This window comes from Mastomys coucha, unplaced genomic scaffold, assembly GCF_008632895.1.
Source record: "Mastomys coucha isolate ucsf_1 unplaced genomic scaffold, UCSF_Mcou_1 pScaffold6, whole genome shotgun sequence".
NCBI lineage: Eukaryota > Metazoa > Chordata > Mammalia > Rodentia > Muridae > Mastomys > Mastomys coucha.
The window spans coordinates 113,974,238-113,998,154 of NW_022196912.1; the positions used below are offsets into that span (position 1 = coordinate 113,974,238).

A 23,917-nucleotide genomic window follows, 5' to 3' on the forward strand; every position below is an offset into this window, starting at 1 on the left:
TTTTTGAGTCCATGTGGTAGGTTTAATCTGATTAACTAGAGAACAACTTTCCTGAAGTTGCACACATTTGTCAAGAATACTGAATACAATGTACAGTGGTCAAGTCAGAATAAAACTTGTTTCCATCTCTGTAAACACTCATCTCCTGGAGTTTCTCAGTTCCTGCCATTTAGCCCTTTTTGTACTGTGTGAGACGTTCTCAGTCACTACAGCTGGTCGGGCTGGGATTCTTTTCCTTTGGCGCTCACACAGCCTTCAGATACTAAGTGCTGGCCCTCAAGAAGGAGGCTTCCAGGTTGGTACCAGCTGGATTCCCCAAGGGAGACCTGTGACTGAAGTGTAGAGCGTCTTCAGCAATAGACTTCACCTTCATATTCTGGGAAGTAACCAAGGACAGTAGCAATAGCCTATATTGTTTGGGGGTATGGTGGACCTCTCTGACCAACAACTTGAAAGGAAATATCCCGTAACTGGCACTGGAGTTCTTGTTTGATAGTGTACGGCTCCTGAGGAACACCCTTTTATGTGGGGAGATAAATATATATAAGCTTATAACATAATAGCTTTTTCACATATTTTTAATGTCATTTATTCTTCTGTTATCCACTATCCTCCCTCCCTTCTCCACAGCTACTCCTTGCCCCCAGTTTTTCTCTTCATAGTACCTGTGTCCTGCTATCTTTAAATCACACGCGCAACACGCGCGCGCGTGCACACACACACACACACACACACACATTCTATGATGGTTAATTTTGATTGTCAGCTTGTCAAGATTTAGAAGACAAACTTCTGGGCATTTCTGTGAAGATGCTTCCAGAAGGTTTAACTGAATAGGAAAGAATATTGTCACACTGTCCTATGGTCCAGTATTCATCTCTCTCTGCTTCTGAACTGTGGACGCAAAATCCACCCTGCCACATGATCCTGCAGCCATGGCTACAGTCACTGTCCCTGCCCGGCCATGGTAGATTGTACCTTCAAACTATGAGCCATGAGAAAGCCAGCCTGCCTGCCTTGCCTGCCTGCCTGCCTGCCTGCCTGCCTGCCTGCCTGCCTGCCTTAAATAAACAAGTATATAAAAAGCTGTTTCCAGCTGTGGTCACTGAGGGCAGAGCTCTAGGACTCATTTTGATAACCCCTGTCTGGCCTTCCTCTGCCCTGCCTGAGCCCCACCCCTCCCATCCTCCACCCAATGCTGTGCTCCTCCCCACTTCTGTGAGGTCAGCTTCTTAGCGTAGGCGGAGGTATAAATGAGAACCAGAGTGCATCTTGGCACTTCCTCATGTTTGTCTATTCAGGTCTTCTTCCTTCTGCTGTGCTGGGATTTTTTTTTTTTTTTTAAAGACATACCCACAACTCTGTCTACATTAAACATGATTCTATATATAAGCTATTTCTTTCTGACTGCAGTGGCCCTGGAGCTGCTTTCTTCAAAGCAAAAGTAGAAATTAGCTTTAGTTGTCCCTTCCTTAAAAAAAGACAGAAAGTGGCTACATGTATATGATAATATTAACAGTTTTTTCTCTAAAAGGTTTTGGGTTTTTTTTTAAGGATATATTTTTATTATTTTTAGTTATGTGTATGTGTCTGCATGGGGGCTTGTGCACATGAGTGTAGTGCCTGTGGAGGCCAGAAAAGGGCATCGGATCTGCTAGATCTGAAGCTCCAGGCCCTTGGGACCTCTAGAAACAAAACTCTGGTCCTCTGCATAGTTCTACCTCATTCACACCCTTAACCACTGAGCCCTGTCTCCAGCCCACAGGTTTGTCTTAAGTGATGCTTTTATGTACAACCAAACTAGAAGCCATAGCAATCAGTACCAGGACGATAGAAAGGAAAGGGAGTTTTGACATGGAAAAAAATACTTCTAAGGAAGATAATCACTTTAATAATGCCCTGGGGGTCATGCATATGAGAGTGAAGCTATTCCAAATTAGCAATTGGATAAATCCTGAAAATTACAGTACAGTACGCCTTAAATTTCCTTTTCAATACCACAGTTGGGCTCAAGATTGAATCAATATGATTGCGGCTGTGTATTCTTTGACCAGTGCTCTTGCAGCTGTGCATGTCTGACCCACACAAAGATGCCACACTGAGACAGCTCTTTCTGCGTCCTTGTCTCCACAGTGCAAATCTGTCCAAGGCTGCCTGGGGAGCGTTGGAGAAGAACGGCACCCAGCTGATGATACGCTCCTATGAGCTCGGGGTCCTTTTCCTCCCGTCGGCATTTGTGAGTAACGTTGTCCCTGCCCACTCAGTCACACATGTTATGAATGGGGCTCTGTTCTCTTCCTCTTGTCACAGTGTGAGCCCAGCGTGGTCTGGTGGTGAGGTCAGGAGTCTAATCCAAAACCTATGTTTTAATCTGGCTAGCTGTTGAAGGCAAGGCTAATAGCCATATTGAATAGACACTGTGAAGCACCATGTGAAGACCCATATGGTAGGAAGTGACAAGTTGTGAAAAGAGTAGCCCAGCCAAGCACAGGACTTTGAGTGGGTGGAGTGCTAGGGGGAGGGAAAAGTGGGGAGGGTTTAGAGTACAGGGGGAGTTGGAAGAGGCACCACAACTACAGAGGAGCTGGCAGCAGCAAAGCTGGGGAGCACAGAGTTCAGGATTTAGTGGAGGACACCTGTGATACGAGCACCCAGAAATGCACCATGTAGGCAGTGCTCTCTCTCTCAAGATGTATATCGGCTCCTCGGCAGCTTTCAAGTGGCTAACAGCTTCCATGGCCAAACACCAGATGAAGTGTCTGCTGTGCCTGTGGGGACCAGGTGGCCTAAGCCATATGCTTCACTACGCACCAGAATCATACTTCCAAAGACTCATTTCCCTGAGGTGCAGATGCCCCAGAGCCTCCTGTACCCTCATCATACTCTTAACCATGGGATACAGCCAGGGTGGCCTACACAGGGAGATAGCCAGCGCCCCTCCGTTTCCCTTTTTACTGCTTGCTGAAGCCTTAGGATATGTCCATTGTGAGCTGCTTGGAATGTAGTAGGTTTAGGTAAGGGGGTACCATGAGCTTGGCTGTAGACCTAAGTGAGCCCGTGAGCAGTAATGAACTCAGAGTCTCACAGCACACTGCAAAGCGCCCTCTTTCGTAGCACTCCAGCAGCAATCTCTCTCTCTCTCTCTTTCTCTCTCTCTTTCTCTCTCTCTCTCTCTCTCTCTCTCTCTCTCTCCCTTCCTCCCTCCCTCCCTCCCTTCCCCTCCCTCCCTCCCTCCCTCCCTCCCTCCCCCCCATCCCCCATCTCCCCATGTTCTGGGAGCAGCTTGCTCTCACTTCTCTCTTCTCCACTTGGCTGTCTTCATCTGTCCTCCTCCACCCCAGAGGGTTTCAGGATGTAACTGCTGTCACATAGCTTCAGCTCCTTCTCTTTCTTACTGGTAAATATGTTTGCTGCTCATACCTAGATTTCAGTGTCTCAGCCTCACAGTAGATGGTGGCATGAAAGACAAGGATGTGATGTCCCTGTGGATCCACAGCTAGCATAGGGTTTAGCCCAAGGCCTCTGCCTTCTGGCTGCTCTCTCTGATCTTTCAGTTATATCACAGTTCTGGAAAAGAGTGAGTTCATGGTCTAGACTGCAGTGCCCAGATATTTGCTGTGACTGTGGGCCTAGCTTCAGTTTCGGTAAGAACTGGCTGACTCGGGCGCTGACTCAGATGATGGAGCACGTTGCATGTCTTTCTTCTTTGGCTTTTGTCGTTGGCATTCGTGAAGTCTGTTCTGAGCTGATCCCTAAGCAAGGGAATGTTCATAAGATAGAGGGTACTGTCACCCCTGTCCTCCAGGCCCCCATCAGTACAGATAGTCTTTTCCTGTATATCAGAGGAAGGCCATAGAGAAACATGGGAATAATGCCCAAATTGACTTTGTTAAGAAAATGGCAAGGCACATTAGAGCAGTTTGAGGTAAAAGAGAGACTGCATTAGTTATGAAAACTGTCTAGCAAGCATGAAAGATGATGCCACCCCTTCTGATCTGTGCCACCTAGGAGCTAGGCCCCGAGCACTGGGGCTGTGTTTTTCACATCCTAGCTACAGGTGAGCTTGAGATTGACCTTAGCTTTCCAAACTGTGAGCAGATGAATCTAAAGTTTCAGCACTGGCCGAGGAAAGATGAACAGAATAGCTGTAGCAATTTAAACATGTTGTGGCTTTGTTGTCCTTATTGATTCTTTATATCTGGAAAGCTGAAAAATGAGAGGTAAGTGGGAGGAAGAAAATAACAGGGAAAGAGAAAAGAAACACAGTGACTTGAACTTTGAGGCCACATTAGACATGTGACTGAAAGTTCCTTTGCCTTCTTCTGATGTGTCTGAAGACAGCTACAGTATATGCACATAATAAAATAAATAAATCTTAAAAAAAAAAAGGTAAAGAAAGGTCACATCTTTAGCAGCTCTTTAGTTTGTCTCTAGAGCCTGGGACAGTGTGTCACAGTGGCTTCCAATAAAACTGGTAAGGACTAGCCAACCATAACCCCGCCCCAGCATCTTCCCATTCAGTTGAACTATCTGTGCCCTTCAGTGAGTCATAAACGGCTGGACAGAGTGCTGACATTAGGCATTATGGAGAATACACAGAAGTGTATTGTGTTCTCAGGGAGCCTGTGATCATGATCATGGTCAGATAACCCATCTGTGGGCAGTAAGATACATGTCCTGGCTATGAGCGGAGGGCTAAACCATGAACGTGCCATGCCACCCAAGTAAGCTGAATCTAAGGGGCTACAGAGTTCTTTTGTTTGCATTTTATAAAAAGAAGGTTAATCCCACAAAGAGGAAATTTAAAAGGATGCTGGAGAAAGTCAAAGGAATTACTGATAATTCAGACTGGAGAATGGGGAGGAGCCAGCCTAGCTCTGGGTCTGATGTAGTCCTCTCTGGCTGCTGCTACCAGTGGCTTCCACTTGGTGAAGACCACTCTGCATATCTGTCTACACCTTGGGTTTCTGTCTGTCTTCTACATCTGCCCCCTACCCCACCCAATGCATCCCCATATTGTGGGCCTGTCTCTAGAGAAGGGAGGGGTGCTATGAGTTAAAGCCACCCCAGAGATGGATTCCCAGAGCACATCACCAAAAAGTGAGCTGGCATGGGCCTTGTTGGTCTATGGGATGTAGTGTTTATTTTTTATATAGGAAGAGACTCTAGCAGAGCTTCTGGGTGACGGAAGCTTCTGGAAAAGTGGCAGAAATGCCGTGTGTGGTATTGGCTTTGAAGGAAGCCAGCAATCACCCATGTTCTGGAATTATCACCCGTCTTTGCAAGAGGGGTATGCCACAGAAATGCTCAGTTCCCTTCTCAAAGCCCATTGCAGACTTGAAGCTAAACATTCAGTGGTCCATGGTCAACCTCATCATTCCCAGCTCATGTCTACAATCACCCAAGGCCTCCCCTATGGAGGACCCTGGGGAGGAATGAGAAACAAGCTGTGGTCCTCGTTCTCAGGACTCTCAAGGGTCCATTGAGATACATAGATACAATGTGTATAGCACATGATCAGAAGCATGGTCAGAGATATTTCCAGATATTAGGAGTCCTGGAGGATGGGGAGCATGGGCTGTGCTGAGGACCTGGGAAAGGATTCTGGGAGGTGGCCTTCAGTGAGTACTCAACCCAGTTTCAGGCAGAGCCTTGCAGAGAAATATAACATTGTAGTCAAGGAAAAAATTGTTTTCTGTGTGTGCCAGGACTGAGGTATGATGGTGGGGCTAGTCTAGGAGACTGGACTCCTAGTCTGGGGGGTTGCAGGGCAGGATTACTGGGACGGACTAGGCCCCACCTGAGCAGAGGAAAGACAATCCACATCACATGCCAATTGTCAGGGCCTCAGAATCTTATAAAACATAATTCTTAAATTATAGATTATCACATATTATTCAGAAGGTACTTGAGGATATGTGGCATTTGCAAATGTCATCAAAATCAGCTAAATCATTTAAAAGACATTAGCCAGGCGGTCTGATTTCTAATGAATTACTGTTACTGGTCACCCCACTTCCCTGCTTTGAAGCATGAAAAATACCCATGGCAACTCTTTCTCTCCCTACCTTTTAATCACTGGTTCTTGTCATTCCTAACTCCTCAGTGCTGCTTGATAGTGTCACCTCTGGTCACCATTCCAGCAGCCAGTGTGGTCAGGGCATGCCAGCTGTTCTACATCAGCCTCTGCTTCCTTCCCTGAGGCCCTGTTCTTCAGGCTTTGCTCCCAGAAGCCGTCTGCATGCCTCACTTCATCCTGCTGCCAGGTAGACTACTGAGCACAGGCCTGTTAGTGCTGCCCATGGGCTGCAGATCTGTAACACCTAGTTCAGCTTTCTGGCATGTCCTTCTCCCTCCTGGCAGTGACTCCTGACTGCCCGAGCCACACCCTCCCCTCTCACTGTCAGCATCTCTTTAGTTCTTTAAATTTATTTTATTATTTCATATATATGTTTCCCTGAATATGTATCTGTGCGTCAAGTCCTTGCTGGTGCCCATAGAGCCAAAAAAGGGTGTCAGCTTCCCTGGAACCAGAATTACATAAAGTTGTGAGCCATCGTGTAGTTATTGGCAGTCAAACCCTGAAAGAGCAGCAAGAGCTCTCAACTGTGAGCCATCTCTCCAGCCCCTCCTGGCACTTGCCCCTACATGGGCATGTATAGGGCCCATGTTCTTACAGGGCCCTCCTCTAGCCAGACCTAATCCATATTAGAAAGCAGCTCCATGCCCCTAGCTCTTAGCTATTCTGCCTGCCCCTGTAGGTACTCTTTTCTCTGCATCCCACAGCTTCCTGGATCCGGGGCTCCTTGCGTATCCCACTTGTAGGGTGGTTGTTATTATCGCACCGTCACTCCACTCTGCTGTTCTCCTGTGAATGTGTGGAGGCTCTGAGAACATGGCCATCAGCTGATGTTGCTTCCTTGAACTTTTTGGACTTTACAGTGTTCTCTGAGCAGCTGTCACAGAAACAGCATGCACAGCAGTGTCTGGAGGCTAGGCTTAGTGTAGTGCACTGTGCGCAGTGGTAGATCAGTATTAAAGACTGGATGAGCTCACTTGAAGCAATCTTGTTGATGTTATGTGTTCCCTCTCTCTCTCTCTCTCTCTCTCTCTCTCTCTCTCTCTCTCTCTCTCTCTCTCTGTCTTACACACGCACACACACACACACACACACACACACACACACACACACTTTCCTAAGTCTGTATTTGTGTCTAACTTCAACAATGCGATTATCAATACAATTTGCCATGTATTATCAATCCCTGTATATCCACTTAGTAAATATCTTGAAGGTTTCTGTGTTGCTAATAACCTTACAGTGTTCACTGACAAGAGCACAGCTTGCTGTGAAATGAGGTCAGAGGTTACATCTTTCTTGGTGTCCCCTGTTTGGTGCTGGTGAGAGACACCTCAATGTGTTTCATTCCATGGTTTCTGGAGACTTAGCTCATTCAGACTCCAGTCAGCCAGCTGGCCAGACACCATCCAGATCCACCTTCCCCTTCAGCCTCTGTGTGCCTCCCGGTCAGCTCTGTGTCTGTGCCACCCACATTGCTGAGTCAGCAGCAGCCAGGAGTGCTGCTTCTGTCCTAAACCCCTGAGCCATTGCAGTCACTGCATCCTGCACACTACCTTGAGACCAGTGCTGCAAACAGGAGCATGTAGCATCCAATAGGCGGAGGCAGTAGCTAGAGGCTCTCCACTTTCCCACAGCTGTGACAAGACCTGACATTCAGTAATCTGGCCATGTGACTTAGCACTTTTAGGGCCTCAAAACTGTAGTAGGTACACAGCCAGCATGCCTCATTTACAACAAGAATGCCTTTGGCAATTTTAGAATTGATCTAGAACAGCAGGTTTTGACCTGTGGCTCATGACCCCTTGGTGATCAATGGATCCTTTCACAGAGGTCGAATATCAGATATATTGCTTATCAGATATTTATGTGGTGGTTCATAACAGTAGCAAACTTACAATTAATTATGAAGTAGCAATGAAATAATGTTATGGTTGGGAGTCATCAGAGCATGAGGAACTGTATTAAAGGGTTCCAGCATTAGGAAGGCTGAGAACACTGCTCTAGATGATGATAATGTTTCACCCTTGACAGAAACAGAGAACCATCCTAGTCTCTTCTGAGCCTTAGGTTCATTTGCTTCTGAGGCAATGGATTCCTACTTTTCTGTCATCAGGATTAAAAGGAAGAGAAAAGAATCCAATTCAAAAGCCTTGACTTCAATCTTCAAGTCTACTCTCTCCCTTCTCTGTTTGGGTTAAATCATTATTTTTATTGTTGCTGTTTTCAAAGATGGTGCATACCACAAGCAAATGATGTCTTCTCAGATGATCTATGGTCAGTCTGGTAGGCTCCACTGAGATGGGTGTGGCTGATAGAGCTAAATTTACAAGCAGCCGCACCTGAGCCCTCTTCCTTGTCCCCTTCCTTGTCCCCTACACTCTCTGCCTGGCCATTGCTTGGGCTCCCAGTCTCCCAGGAGGTCACAGCAGAGCAAGTGCTCCATGAAGCATGTCTTGTAACCTTTTAAATTCCACCCATGAATCACTCCCACTGAAACAACGTAGGAGGAGACAGATTGGGAGAACACATTGGAGAAACAGCCAAGAACCAAGCAAAGGAACTCTCCAGGGCACCAATTTGAAAGACTAAGGGACCTACATCTATAGGCACCAAAATGACAGGTGGAGAAAGGACTTGAAGTGAGATCAGGATGGGACCCTATTTGTCAGCTGGGCTAGACTGGCCCAGTTTCTTTACTCATGTAAGCCTGCCCTATAGTAGGGACCATCTAGTAACAAATTCATAAAGTCTTATGAAAATTAAAAGCTGGAACCTGCAAATGGTTTGAAACAAGCCTGGTTGCTTTCCAGAACTCAAAAAGGCTGCTTCTAGAAATGGGAGTGGTGCACTCCAGGGCTGAAAGCAGAGGCCTGTTCTTTCAACTTCCAGCCAGAGCTGTCTTCATGCCACCCCCACACTACTGGACTGATTGGTCCTCCTCCTCCCCAGAAGCTGCACTCTCATAGGCATCCTAGCTACCAAAGCCCTTACTGTCCAGAGTCCTGTTTGTGTGCCCACTCTGTGAGCTTTTCCCAGACCCTAGCTGTCAGCATGTGGGGGCCAAGGGTACAGGCCCCCACCTTTCTGTCCTATCTTTCTTACCAGTCAGCCCATCTGATAAAGAAGGTGTATTCCCTCTGGCCTCTTCTGGCTCCTACCTGCAAACCCAGATACTATCCCAGTTCTAGAGAAATCCAATACCCTGGGTCTCTGTGAGTTCAAGTCCAACCTGATCTATATAAAAAATCCAAGTCAGCCAGGACTACATAGTGAAATCCTGTCTCAAAAGACAAACAAACAAAAACCCAGCACCTCATGGAGTTTTACACTCGCAGTTGCTACACAAGTTCATGCAGCTAACAACATAAACTACATCTGCGGCTGCAGACTGAGGAGACTTCTCTATGTGATTGAGTCAAACTGCTGAGCATCAATGATCCCAGCTGAGGGAGGGAGAAGCCAGCAATTTGTCATGTGTGATTCATGTCCACCCTCTCACCTGGTGTTTTATAAATGCATTGTCTTAAGTGCTATGCCTGGGAGGGTGCCTTCCTCTGTTTTGTAAAATGCCAAGCAATACCACTGTGATATATAAATAATGATAATTAGGAGACAGCCTCAAATAATTTGACATGCAATTGAAGGGAAAAGTGGTGCTTTTTTTTTAATACCCTAGAATTTGGATCAGAAATGGCATTCAAGAAAAAAGCATATTAGTTCTTGTCAGACATGGATGGTTCAAACATTCTTATGTCAGAGGTCAGACACCACAAGAGGGAGGCCAGGCTTGGAACATGTAGGGCATCAAAACTGGGTTAAGGCCATAAAGACTCTCCCATGGCCTCATGGCTGTTAAAGAACATGACAAGTCTATGAGCTAAAGACTTGTACAGATGTGAGACTTTCTGTTTTCCTGGTTCTCTGTGGAAATGGAGGCCAATTATTTGCATAGGACCAGAAGTCCCAAAGACAGGGTGTGTGTAGACAACTGCCAGCCCAGGTTTGTTTCCTCCTTGCTAAAGCAGGAGTTACTGTCACAGAGCACACCCTGAGAATTCAGTTAGACTGGCTCATTCCTGTGCCCTGTGTCCTCACAGGAGCTCTGAGTTGGGTGCTGCTGTCTTAACCTTCATTGCCCAGATGAGCAAACCAAGACCCAGAAAGGCAAGTTACTTACCTAAAGTCATATAGCAGAAGACTACAAAAATAAGAGATGTTTCCCCAGATGCAGAATTCCTAAAGGTGAGATGTTGAGAAAGGACAAGGTGGGGGCTGGTGGTGACGTGGTCCAGCGCCTGCTGCTGAATAGAGAATGTGCGGCTGGCAGTGCCAGCCATCAGTGTCTTCAGCTCAGCTCACCAGGCCCAAGCTTGCAGCCATCCCTGGTCTCCAGCTTCCTTCCTCTGCCTTTTGCAGTTCTAATTCTTAGTTTTGTTTCTCCCGCTACCATGACCACTTCCTGTTTCTCTTGTGAGAGCAATCTCCAGTCCAGTCCCTCACCCAAGCTATTCCAGCCACCTCATGATGAAATGTCTCCTTCAGAACCTCAGTGCCCGCTGATGAAAAAGTCAGCCTCTGACTGGATCCCTGGGGTGCATCTGGGTGTGACTGATGGGTGTGAGTGGCTGATGGGTGTGAGTGACTGATGGGTGGTCATCAGACAAATATAAGCAACAAGGCAAGCATTGAGGGTTCTTTACTTCAAGGCAGGGCTTGAAGTCAATAGTCAAGCCGTATCTTCAGTGTTCTGACATCTCCAGTTGATGGACATGAGAGCTCCCAGCAACAAGAACTCTCCCCCAATGCCTCCAGGCTGACTCATGCCTGAGTCACTAATAACCAGATAACGTACCTGGCTTAATGGAGGAAGAGCACAGATGTCCAGCTCTCTTCTCATTTAGGGAAGTGTTAACATCCCCCACTCCCATGCCAGTGCGCTCAGCTCCATGAGATGTGCCTCCTCTAAGCCTTCCTTGAATGAATTGCTCTCCCCTGATGTTCTTCTCTGCCACTGCTGTTTGTCAAAATGATACCCAAGTTTTAAAAACACTATAGTACTGTTTTTCTACAAAGCCTTTCCTTAGCCTGACACAGACATGAGTCATTCTTATTTGTTTATTTATGTATGTATGTATGTATTTATTTAATATATCCAGGCCCGTGTCACATACTGCATTTCACAAATCAGTCAACATCTTTGCCACGGCTGTCACCTCATACCTGCCTGCAGGCCCTTATGGTTTGATTTTCCTGTAGTGCTGGGGATTGAACCCAGGGCATTATACATATTTGGAAAGTTCTCTACCACTGAGCCTCATCTCCAGCCCTCTTTTGTGGTCCTTAGTGAGCACAGAACAGTTTCCCGTGTGTTACTCAGCTGCTGGAATGTAGAAGCCACTAAAGCAAGCAGAGCGGGCACTCTACTCTCGTGCCTGCAGCTCCGTGTTTCTTGCATCCCACTGAGCAGCAGGGCTCACCCTAGGGACTGAAGTTGTGTTTGTCAGCCTGACACAGGGTAGCCGCAGCTGGGAAGTGGGAACATCAGCTGAGAGAATGTCTCCACCACATTAGCCTATAGGCAAGTGTGTGGAGCATTTCTTAGTTCATGGTTGACGAGGGAGGGCCCAGAGGGCCCAGCCCACAGTAGGGGTGCAGCCCCAGAAAGGTGGTCCTGGGGTGTGTGAGAAAGCAAGCTGAACAAGCCATGGGGAACAGGCCAGTGAGTGGCAGTCACCCAGGGCCTCTACTTCAGTTCCTGCCTTGAATTCCTGCCGTGACTCACCTCATGATGAACTGTAGGCTGTTAGATGATGAAATAAGCCTTTTCCTCCCGAGTTACCTGGTTATGGTCTTTATAGAATCAAAACCAAACTAGAAAAAAACATTAATGTGATAAAGAGCCATCTTCTTTGACAAATGAAGAAACTAAGATTTATGAAGTAGTCATCTGATACTAACCACCGTAGTTCCCAGAACAAAGCAGGACTTATCCTCTGTAGGTACTGCTTCCCCCTGCCCCCAGCATTATTCTTTCTCCACTCATCTGCAAACCTATCTTTTAGATGGGTCACCCCTTGGAGGGAGGCATCTACTGGCTATCGCCACTAAGTTAAAACAGGCCGCTATTCTCCTGTAGTCCTCCAAGACAGTTCTTCACAGCACTTACCACAGATTGCAGTCGTCTGTTAGACATGTACATAAAGTGCTTGTTTAGTGCCACCCTAACACTGCATTCCATGAGGACAGGGCTGATGATGTCTCTGTTGATTCTTGTATCTCCAGAGCATGGAACCTACCGTGCCTAGCCCAGAAGGGAAGCTTATTAATCTATCACCCTCAGGTCCAGTAAGGAGTCCTCAGACAGGCTGACATCTGACAGAAAGGTAGTCTCATAAACAGAAGTCCCCAAGTTCCCCTTGGGACAGGATTATTGGCTTATATAGGATCTTGGGATCTTGAACTACCCCATAAGGGAACTTTGAAGGAGAGGGCAAGGGCAGTCCGTGGAGCAGAGCTTACCATAGGTTCACATGTGTTCTGAATGGATACATTTCTAGCTCTGTGTTCATGGAGGCTGGGCTGATGACATCATTGGGTCATAGCTGGGCCATTTGTCCTGCTGTTCATTATTCCTGTTTCACCTGGATGGGGTTGTAGTCATCACCTTCCCATCTAGTGTTTTAAGATCCCTGAAGGGATAGGAAACCAGAAATACTACAAGGTTACAAGTTATAAGTGCAGTTACCATATATTCTTGGGAGCTCTAGCATAGCTTCAGCTTGAGAAATAATATTTTGAAAGAATGAATGAATGAATGAATGAATGCTTAGTGAATGCCAGAGCAAAAGCTAGAACTTTGAGAGTGTCTAGAAGCCCCTGTGTGATGCCATGTCCTCCCACATGGTGCCTATGACTACCCCACACACCTGACTGGGGATTGAGCACTCTACAGTTCAGTAGCCAGCTGCTAGGACATCAGCATTGTTTTTCCATGCATTTAGAATATGGACGTGTTCAGGTTAGTAGACAGTCAGTAGGAGACAGTGAAACAGACTAGAAAGCAGGATGTCAGGATGGTCCAGGGTCCCCTGAGAGGCAGAGCACTAGTGTGTTAAGAACTTGTACTGTACAGGTCTGTGAGAAAGAAAAAGCAGTGCACCCAGCAGCCTGGAAGGAGCCACGCCCCTCCACCTTGATTCAGAGTGGAGATTAATTCTCTGTTCTACCGTTCCTGGGATGAACCTTTTACTTTGGTAGGTCTTGAAGAATTTTCACTTTTCTATTCCTATCTTATGTTGGCATATGTGGCCAAGCCAGCTCAGTCAGTCAGCGGGTTCTCCAGGGCAGGAGTGAGGATTCAAAAGAAAATAGACAATTAGACAACATTGTAGCATGACTCCAACCAGTTCTGAAGTTGAGGTGGGTTTATTTTTTCCCAATCTGCTTTTATACCATTTTAATTACTTGCAAGTAATAAGGTCAGCTCTAGGTTGAGGAACAAGCAAGACAATAAACACAAATAGTCAAGGGACAAGCAAGGCAATAGACAAAGTCCCGTGATCATGCCCGTGATCACTGTTTCTAGGGGCTTGTCAGGATGACCAAAATATCTGAGCCTACTGCCCTGTCCTAGCCCAAAGTCATATTCATGCCTGAAGCCTACTTCTTTTTCTAGCCTAAAATTAGATTTCTGCCTGAGCTTCTTTCCTTGTCCTGGCCCAATGTCAGATTCCTGCCAAGTGACCCCCAAAAGCTCTCCACACACATGTTCCTTATACATAACAGCATATGTATATGCTTCTCCTTATTACTCCAGAACAGGCAGCCTGATACTATAGAAATATTGAAAGCATTCTGGGAGTTTTCACCCAGGGAGTCCTGGAACCCACCCCTGCTAACTGTGTGCCATGCTTGGTAGAACAGGCTTTTACCTAGAGTCTTCTCTGTCCTTTGTTAAACTCACAGAACTTAACGTCATTCTTACATGCAGCCTCTCTTAGCTTTACAGAAGAAAATAATTTGAGGGAAGGAGTTATAGAACATAGTTTCTTGTGTATCATTGAGAATAGCTCTGAAATCACTCAATATTCTTGGGGATATCATAAAGATAAATCATTCTTAAGATCTTCTGGCTATTTTAGAGAACAAGATTAAGTCATAGCCTCCCTCTGTGTCTGCAGGGCTTGGATACCTTCAAAGTGAAACAGAAATTCTTCTCCAGCAGCTGTGAGCCGATTGCCTCCTTTCCTGTGCCCTACGACCTGCCCCCAGAGCTCTACGGGAGTAAAGGTGAGACACAAATGAAGGGAACCATAATCTTGCACAGCAGTGGAAGTAAGCAACCTGGGAGGCAGCGCTGGTCTCCGTGTGAGCCTGGGTCCTGGAAGCCTCTGGAAGCTCAGACTTGCAAACGGTTCATGCTTCCCTATCTGAGGCCACTCAAGTGATGTATTTCTCTTAGAGCCCACTCGCACTCAGTTACCAGGAGTCATAAAGAGTCGTAATTTATATGAGCTTTATGTATGTATTGGTATTTACAATAATGGAAACAAAACTGGAAAATGCTTAACTGTATATATTGACATTAGTTTTAAAACAATAAGTCACTTTATGCTTTATGGCCAGTTCCAAAAGTAAAGGACAAAATTAGTGAGGGAGGTGGCGTCACTTCATGGTTTTCAAAAGCATCTTTATTGTGCAACCTAAAAGCTGACTGCTGAACCCTGTCATCTGCTGTCACTCCCTCTGTTGTGATGTCACCCATACATAACCTCTACACACATAAAAGTGAGGAAAACACATGATGGCTTTGTGTCACTAAGAAATAACTTTGATTTATAGACACACCCCCAGGAGATGTCACCAGGCCACACTTTGAAACTTGCTATAGTGGACTGTGACTTTCCTAGAGGCAGTGACCAAGTATACTTTCCAATAAAGAATCCATAGGGCTGTCTACAGTAGTGACAGTGGGTCACGAACCTTTAGGGTCGCATATCAGATATCCTACACATCAGATATTTATATTACAATTCATAGCAGTAGAAAATTACAGTTATGAAGTAGCAATGGGATAATTTTATGGTTGGGGGTCACCACAACATGAGGAACTGGATTAAAGGGTTGCAGCATGAGGAGAGTAGAGAACCACTGGTCTACAGGGTCAGACATCCTCACTGAGCAGATGTTAGCACCCCAAGAAGGTCAGTCTTTAAAGTGGGTTCAAGGTCATAGAGATGTGCGTTCAGGAAACACTTCTAACTTCAAATGACAAGTTTACTATCGAATCATAATTGACATATTCTCTAGAGAACAGACGCCTCCAGGAGTGGCCAAGTTAGAATATGCAAATATGCTAAATCTGAATAGAGACCACTGCATGACAGGGAGCTTTGAATGGCATTACTCTATTAAGTCTCTGTCATTTAGTTCATGATGGACAGTCCAGTGCAGGCTCTCCTCTCACAGCTGAGCCCGCTGGCTTCTGCCAGATTTCCTGCCCACAGTCACCTTGGGGCTTTCTTGATGAGCCAAACCTCCCCATCTGGTGGACCCATTTCTTAAGATTGTGTTGCTCTATGCTGCCAGCGTACCATCCTGAAAGCTTAAGGTGACATTGCCCTGCCCCAGCTGTTGACACAGTTATGAGGCATGACTCGTCTATGAGCTTTCAGGGTTTGTATATCATACTTATTCATTGTAGCAGCAGGGTTGCAATAGATTTCAACCCAGAATTTCACCAAAGGTGAAAAAATTTCACCTTAGCCTCCGCCAAAATAAAATTTTAAAAAGGAGGCCATGATTTAAAATAACTTGTTTATGTGCCATCTGTCCTGCAGCAGTTCAGTGAGTTTTAGGCATGTGTCAGTTTGCAAAATGGGGAATACTCGTCCCTGCTGCAGGCTGCTGAGAGCATTAGCTGAGGTGAAGTCTATGGAGTGCTTACCACAGTGCTCAGCTAGCAGTCGATAAACATTGGCTGGATTATCATAACTACTCTCCTGACAAGGTCTAGTTTAGTTCCCTATTCACTGCACAATGAATTAATGTGAGCCCCTCTCCCTGTTCCTGCTGAGCAGTAGCCTTTGAGTTTATAGCTTTTATAGGTCAGTCCCTTCACCTCTCTGGCTTTGTGCTTTCATTTCTTTCTCTATCGTCACGTCTCTCCTCTTTTCTTTTAAGTCAAGATCTAGAGAAGAGTGACCTGGGATGGTTGCTTTGAGCCCTACTTCCTGGGGTCTGACCTGAGCCTTGCCCCCCTTAGCCGTGGCTGGATTCCATCCCTGTCCAATAGTCCTCACCTCCAGAGGGATAGGAAAACAAGAACGGAGAGATCACAAAGCCCTAAGATGTCTTGAAGTCCCTTCCCTCTAGTAGGAAAAGCATTTGCAGCAGCTCAGAATTGTGCAGTGGGCAAGTGTTATCCTAACTGTAGGAAGTTAGATCTTTTGTTTGACCAGCAAACAGGGTGCTTTACAGGGTGTTTTTGTTGAATTTCTGTTTCTTAGGCATTTTTTTTGAAAGATACATAGAAAAGAAATTGTACTATTATGCTTTATCACTATTATTTTGGCTTCTGCATTCCTACAGCAGTGTGTAGAATAATGCTAGTAATTCAGATATTACTTTCCAAATACAGCCAATGTTCTATAAAGGCCTGTGGCCCATACAGAGGAGTTTTACTAAGGCAAAGAAAAACGAGTGGTTAAGACCATTTCAAAAGCACTTCATTTTTAAAAGTGATTTTTGAACCATGGCAACACACACAAGGTCTCATTCCATATATATATATATATATATATATATATATATATATATATTTTAAATCAGAGGTCCACATAAAAAGCTTAACACAGGAATATCCCACTGTGAAAGCCCAGCCAGATGTTGTCTTGGAACAAAAAAAAAAATGATCAGATCAAGTGACAGAAGTTAAGGTCATTCCCTGGGGTGCTTTGCTTTGAGCCACCGCTGACAGTTCTCTACAGATTCATAATATTGAGAGCCTACTGTGTGCGGGCACAGTTCTCTCTCTCTCTCTCTCTCTCTCTCTCTCTCTCTCTCTCTCTCTCTCTAAGTAGGTATTTTCTTTATTTACATTTCAAATGATATCTCCTTTCCTGGTTTCACCTCCCAAAAAGCCCTATTCCCTCCTCACTCCCCCTGCTCACCAACCCACCCTCTCCCACTTCCTGGCCCTGGCATTCCTTTACACTGGGGCATAGAGCCTTCACAGGACCAAGGGCCTCTCCTCTCATTGATGACTGACTAGGCCATCCTCGGCTACATATGCAGCTGGAGCCATGAGTCCCCCTATGTGTACTCTTTGGTTGATGATTTAGTCTCTGGGAGCTCTGGGGGTACTAGTTAGTTCATATTGTTGTTCCTCCTAAGGGACTGCAAACCCTTCAGCTCCTTGAGTCCTTTCTCTAGCTCCTTCATTGGGGACCCTGTAGTCAGTCCAATGAGCCTCTACTTCTGTATTAGTCAGGCACTGGCAGAGTCTCTCAAGAGACAGCTATATCAGGCTCCTGTCAGCCAGCACTTGCTGGCATCCACAATAATGTCTGGGTTTGGTGATTGTATATGGGAAGGATTCCCAGGTGGGGCAGTCTCTGGATTGTCCTTTCTTCAGTCTCCGTTCCACAATTTGTCTCTGTATCCCTTCCTGTGGGTATTTTGTTTCCCCTTCTAAGAAGGATCGAAGTATCCACACTTTGGTCTTCCTTCTTCTTGAGTTTCTTGGGGTTTGTGGATTGTATTTTGGGTATTCCGAGCTAATATCCACTTATCAGAGAATGCACACCATGTGTGTTCTTTTGTGATTGGGTTACGTTATTCAGGATGATATTCTCCAGATCTATCCATTTACCTAAGAATTTCATAAATTCATTGTTTATAATAGCTGAGTAGTAGAATTCCATTGTGTAAATGTACCACGTTTTCTGTATCCATTCCTCTGTTGAGGGACATCTAGGTTCTTTCCATATTCTGGCTATTATAAATAAGATTGCTATGAACATAGTGGAGCATGTGATGGACACAGTTCATAAAACCTGTGGGTGATGCAGATAGGCATGAATTTACCCTATCATCAAGGTTAGGTGACCCTTTTGAAACGACAGATCCATTTAATAATAGGAATGGTAAGCTGGGTGTGGCTTTAATCTTAGCTCTCATTGGCAAAGGCAGGCGAATCTCTGTGAGTTCAAAGTCAGCCTGGTCTACAGAGTAAGTCTAGGACAGCCAGGGCTGTTACACAGAGAAACTCTATGTTATTAGGTACCTCCATTTAAACTGTTTGTGTGTGTATGCACGCGCGCACACGCACGTGTGTGCTTTATATATAAACTGTGTGTAAGACACACATGTACACATGTGTATGTATTTTTAAGTAGGCTAATAAATAGCTCCCTGTCAAACACCCTTGGAGCTGTCCCCCTTCCCTCCGGCCCCTCCCTGTGTTGCCCTCTCTTCTCCATTACAGTGACGTCACCCTCCAGGCTCCTTCCCCTCTACAGCATCTGTGTTCCAGTGTCCCCTCTATTTAAAAAATTATACCAGGTCATCCATATATAGTATCTTTCAAGAAGCGCACAAGAATCCCCTTGTGCCTCTCACCCAAGTTTAGTGAGCCAGTACTGTATTCCGTTTGCATCCTTCCTCAAACATTTTTCCAAGCTGTTTGAAATTTGAAGACATAATATCTTTCCCCCTTAGATAAAAGCATTTTCTTCCATAAGCCGGTGTCACTGTCAGGGCCAGCAGTTTATATGAAGTCCGCATTCCTGTGTGGAATACATTCACATTTCTTATAGCAAAAGAGATCCTGAGTCACATGCTGCGCTCCTTTATCCCACCTGTAGCCTCCATCAGTGGGGGCAGGTTCATAGCCCTGTGTTACCTGACATTCATTCAGAGCACAGGCTAGTTACTTTGTGATCCACGAGAAGCATCCTATGCTGGGTTTGCCCACTGTTTCTTCTTCACGAGGTCCAGGCAGTAGCACTTTTGCTAAGAGAACCACCATATTGTGTTCATCTTGATGCCGCACGTCCGGAGGCACCTGATACCGACTGGTCCTTTCATAGCTGTTAACTTTGGATGATCCAGTTGGTGTCTACCAAGTTATATGTAATCTCTCATAGGCAGGATAGGTATGTATATACTAATTTAAGTGGCTGGGAGAGGCTAATAATAAACTATAGGTGTAAAGACTCAGTAGAAGAGGTCCTGACACCTGCCTGGCACCTGAGATACCAAGTTCAGACTGAGCACATACATAGTACATGTAATCCTCTAAGCCATTTCAGAACCACTGATCCCAAGTAGTACAGCTGTTATTGATTAGCTTAGAATAGTTCCTTGCGTTCAGATACTATCAGAATAAGTTCAGCCTAGACCAGTCACAACTATCACTAAACTATAAAGCCCAAATTGATGAAGTACTCATTTTTCTGAGGGAGATAGGAAATTGATTCAGTTGTCCTTTCCAAATACATTTAGAGAGAGAGAGAGAGAGAGAGAGAGAGAGAGAGAGAGAGTACTTACTTAAAATTGGTGTGTTTTATTTTTAAAGACCTATTTTTCCAAAAGGAAAATCTTGAGAAATGAGAAATGTTTTAGTGACACATCTAGAAAAAAATTTTAAGAATAATTTTTTTTTTTTTTTTTAATCACTATGTAGTGCTGGCTGGCCTGGAACTGGCTACGTAGACCAGGCTAGCCTGGAACTCAGCAACTTCTGCCTGCCTTCAAGATTAAAGGCATGTACCTTGATGCCCAGCTTTTTAGAACTTTGATCTCCTCCTAAAGGAGAAATCTGCATTTGTTTCATAATATAACCAGAAGGCAGTAAACTACCAACTCAGCTTTCAAAGGTTTGGGGTGAGAAATCCTAAAGAAATTATTGTTGAAATAACCATGCAGTTGATCCAGGTCCCTTGAAATGAATACTTAGTTTTCAGCAAGGTGAGTGTCCTGCTCCAGGGTAGACACGGCCAGGTCGGTGGTTCCTCAGGAGGAGGCAGTGAGGTAACCCAGTTAACAGTGATGCTGCCCTTGAAAGCCATTGCGTCTCTGCTAAGTTTGCTAAAGCAGAAGACAAGGTTTTAGAACTTCCCTCGTATTTCGAGTTGCATTGTCTTTATTCACCTTGTTTCCTGGGGCGGCTGAAATAGATGTCACTGGAGCACTCTTGAGCTCGCCTCTTTACCACCCCTCACACACACAACTCAGGCTGCCTCTGCTGAGGAGCTGTGACCTCAGAAAGCATCCTTTAAAGTGAGTCCTTAAGTCTCCCTGCACAGTGGGGCGTGGGAAGTGTACTGCAAGGGTTTGGGCCTGGCAGTTACAGTTATAAGCCCTTAATCCTGGGCCAGTCCTTAAAGAGTCAAAGAAAAGAGTCAGTCACTGGCAGACAGAGGGACTGTGTGGCTTATTTGGATTTGTCTGATTGTTGGAAACCCTGCAGAACTTTGACAGCACACGGGACACTGATAATCCTCACCCCTGAGAGATGAAAATCATGATGATTACCACAGCACCCTGCACTGCCTGAGTACCTCTAGTATAGCAGGAGCTGGTGCAAGCTTGTGACATGAATTAGTTCACTGCATTTTCTTAACACCACAACAAGACTGCTGCAGTGCAAATCCCACTTTCCAAATAAGGAACCTGGGACACTCGGGTTGCCTTGGTCCAGGCTGCACACGCAGATAGAGCTAAGTTTGGAGTTAGCAGAAGTCCCTAAGTAGCCAAAGGGAAGTGACGTTGAACCTGCAGACTGTAATTCCCTAGCCTTCCAGCTGTGTTAAACCTTAGCATAGGCTTCCTTGTTTGTCACCTCCAAAGCTGCCTTCTTGTTTATCTTCCTGGCCTCTTTACTCTACCTACAAGCAGTCTTTTCTCCCTAACTTCAGACCTGGTCATGTCCCTTTGCTGTTCCACTATATTCCTGAGGACCTGGGGGAGGGGGGCAATATTTCTTTTTTCTTTTTTTTTTTTAAGAATTATTTATTTTATGTATATGAGTATACTGTAGCTCATATACACCAGAAGAGGGCCTCAGATCCCGTTACAGATGGTTGTGAGCCACCATGTGGTTGCTGGGAATTGAACTCAGGACCTCTAGAAGAGCAGTCAGTGCTCTTAACTGCTGAGCCATCTCTCCAGCCCATATTTCATTTTCTTTATCTTGGATCCTAGGCTCTTACTGGGTTGAGATCAGTTTTAGAACTCGATCCCAATGTGTGTTGCTTGACCCAGCCCAGACCTGGTGAGGTAAGCTTTCTGATCTGGGGCCTGGAAAAATCTTACTCTAACAGGCTCTTACCAACCTGCTAGGGGACCAACTACAGACGCAGTAATGGCTACATATGGTTGGTGGGCCACCTGCTTTTCTGCCTTCCACTTTAGAATGTAAGTTCCCTCAAGGAGGCTGGCAAATCTAGTTCACCTCCCTTCTCTCTGTAGCACCTAGCAAATTCCCCGGCATCTAGTCTGCACTCATAGCAATTCTGGCTGCATGTGTGAGTAGATTTCAAGGCAGGCTCTCTTGAGAGGCCTTTAGAGGATTTAAGAGGATTGCTTAAAAACAGGTTTCCTCCAAGTCAGTGAGTGTTGAATGTGTGTTCCCAGTAGTCATGGGCACAAAGGTACAGTAGTGACACAGCTAACCTCGTCTCCCTGTGGCTGTTTTTCTGTCTCTTCAAGAGGTGGCAGACCTGTCAGCCAGCTTGGGAAATGATCCACCCAAGAGTTCTGGCATTCTGCTAATTTGTAAAGCAGAGCTGCAGAGACCTGCCACCAGGGAGCTTCCCAGGTCCTTGCCTGGCTCCTGTTGCCTGAGGGCGAGGGACAGGAATAAACACAGGACTGATCTTGAGGTTATTGGCTGGTTAGTAAGTCTACCTTGTGCCAGGCATCGCTGTGTTGTACTCATGGCAAGAATCAAGATGGTCTCTGCCTTGATTGAGGTGGTGCAGTGTTGCCCCACAGAGCACGGCATGGGAAAGATGGGTAGATGACAGATCCAGGTACAGAAGGCAGTGCCTCTAAAGAAAGAAAACGGCACAGATAGAGGGTAGGAAGTCGGGTCCCTTGCCATTGGCCCCCAGGCCCTCAGTCTTTTTAGAAAACAAACCTGAAAAATGCACTCTGGGGTTACCAGGCTCCACCAAGCTTGGTGGGTCAACAGAAACGGGTTTGTTCCATGCATTCAAGGCCAGTCTTGCCGTCTTTGGAACTCCTTCAGATCCTTCTGTGTATGGCTGTGGGCATGATTACTTTGAGGTTACTTGACACAAACAGGCTGCCCTCTGAACTGTCATCACTTCTTTAGAGAGGGAGGAAAGGTTCCTAAAGTCAAATTTGTAGGGCTGGGTTACTGCCTGGCCATCCTTATGACTGAGGAAACCTGTTTACAATAAACACTGTGGCCTTAAAAGCCCATCTTCTGTAATACTTACCAAGGCAATGATGGGGACCCCTTTTAACCTGGGATTATCTGCACCCTACCCATCTCATGGCTCTTTTGAAATGGTTCCACTCTACCCATAGCAATGTGTTGTGAGAATGGCTTGACAAGGCTGGGAGATGAGTTAAGCAGTGGTTACACAAGTGTGGTGACTGGAGTTTGAGTCTCCAGAGGCCATCTAAATAACAGGTGGCATGGTGGCCCACTTGTCATTCCAGTGGTCAGAAGGTGGTGGAATTGGCACAGTGAACTGCCAGTCAGACTAGCTGTATTGTATGGCGAGCTCTAGGTTCAATTGAGGACCCTGCCTCGATGAATGAGGTGGAGAATGACTGGAAGATTTCTAATGTCAACTCAGGCCAGTGTGTATGTGTACCCCCGTGTGTATGGGGAGGGGGGGTAGGAGCCTTCACAGGCCTTCTTGTGAGAACACAGGCTCAGGCCTGTTGCTTCTGTGACATTAGTCTTCAGTCATTTCTAGAGATCTTCTTGTTGATCATTAACCTTTAATATAATAATATAACAAAAACATTCCAGGAATATGACCCAAGGCTTCTTGGTGATGTGTGAGCTGCTGAGAGCAGAAACCTGCCAGCTGCTGCCATGCTTTCGTCAGCTTACTAAGAGAAGAGAAAGGCTTGAGGTGGCTCACTGGGTAGAGCATTGTGCAAGCATGGCACCTGAGTTCAGATCCCAGCAACCACACAGAGAGGGACTGTGGTGGCATATACCTGTAACCCTGACCTCTGAATACTACATGCACAGGAAAGAGTTACACTCATGCACATGAGGGGGGTCATGTGTCAGGTGCTATGTCTTATGTGCTACATGGCTTGATGTCACTTTCTCCTGGCCTGTTCCCCATGCTCATCTAACCCTTAGCTCTAACATGAACCTTTACAAAAGCTATTGTCTGCAGACAGTATCATGGGGGATGTGGAGGGGCTGATTTGGAAAATATTCTTCACAACTTGGAGAGCTGAGCACCAAATGCTTTGATCCCAGTAGGCAAATAGATACATTCTGTGATAGTCCAAATAAATGTAATGTGATGTGCTTCCTTCCCAGATCGGCCATGGATTTGGAACATTCCTTATGTCAAGGCACCTGACACACATGGCAATATGTGGGTGCCCTCCTGAGATGAAGTGATGTGGCATTGGATGTTCTGGTCTGTACTGGACACTCACCTCCCTTAAAGTCTTACCCCTGTACAAGACGCCTCGCAAAAATCCATCATGGCCATGTGTCGATGGTCATTGTCAACATTCTTATTAAAGAAGAAGTGTTATTTTCTTAATTCACTTTTAGATATCCTTAAAATCAAGCTATTAAATTTCATAGTATTTAAAAATGTG

At 45.7% G+C, this 23,917-nt stretch overlaps 1 protein-coding gene across 1 annotated transcript in view; it reads left to right on the forward strand.

The window, feature by feature from the left end:
- Positions 1-23,917, forward strand: part of Tdp1 (tyrosyl-DNA phosphodiesterase 1) — a 75,903-nt gene extending 51,986 nt beyond the window's left edge. The window contains exons 15-17 of the mRNA XM_031355667.1: positions 2,134-2,236; positions 14,263-14,371; positions 23,628-23,917. Of these exons, the coding sequence (XP_031211527.1) occupies positions 2,134-2,236; positions 14,263-14,371; positions 23,628-23,701 (286 nt within the window). The 3' untranslated portion in view covers positions 23,702-23,917. The remainder of the gene's footprint in view (positions 1-2,133; positions 2,237-14,262; positions 14,372-23,627) is intronic.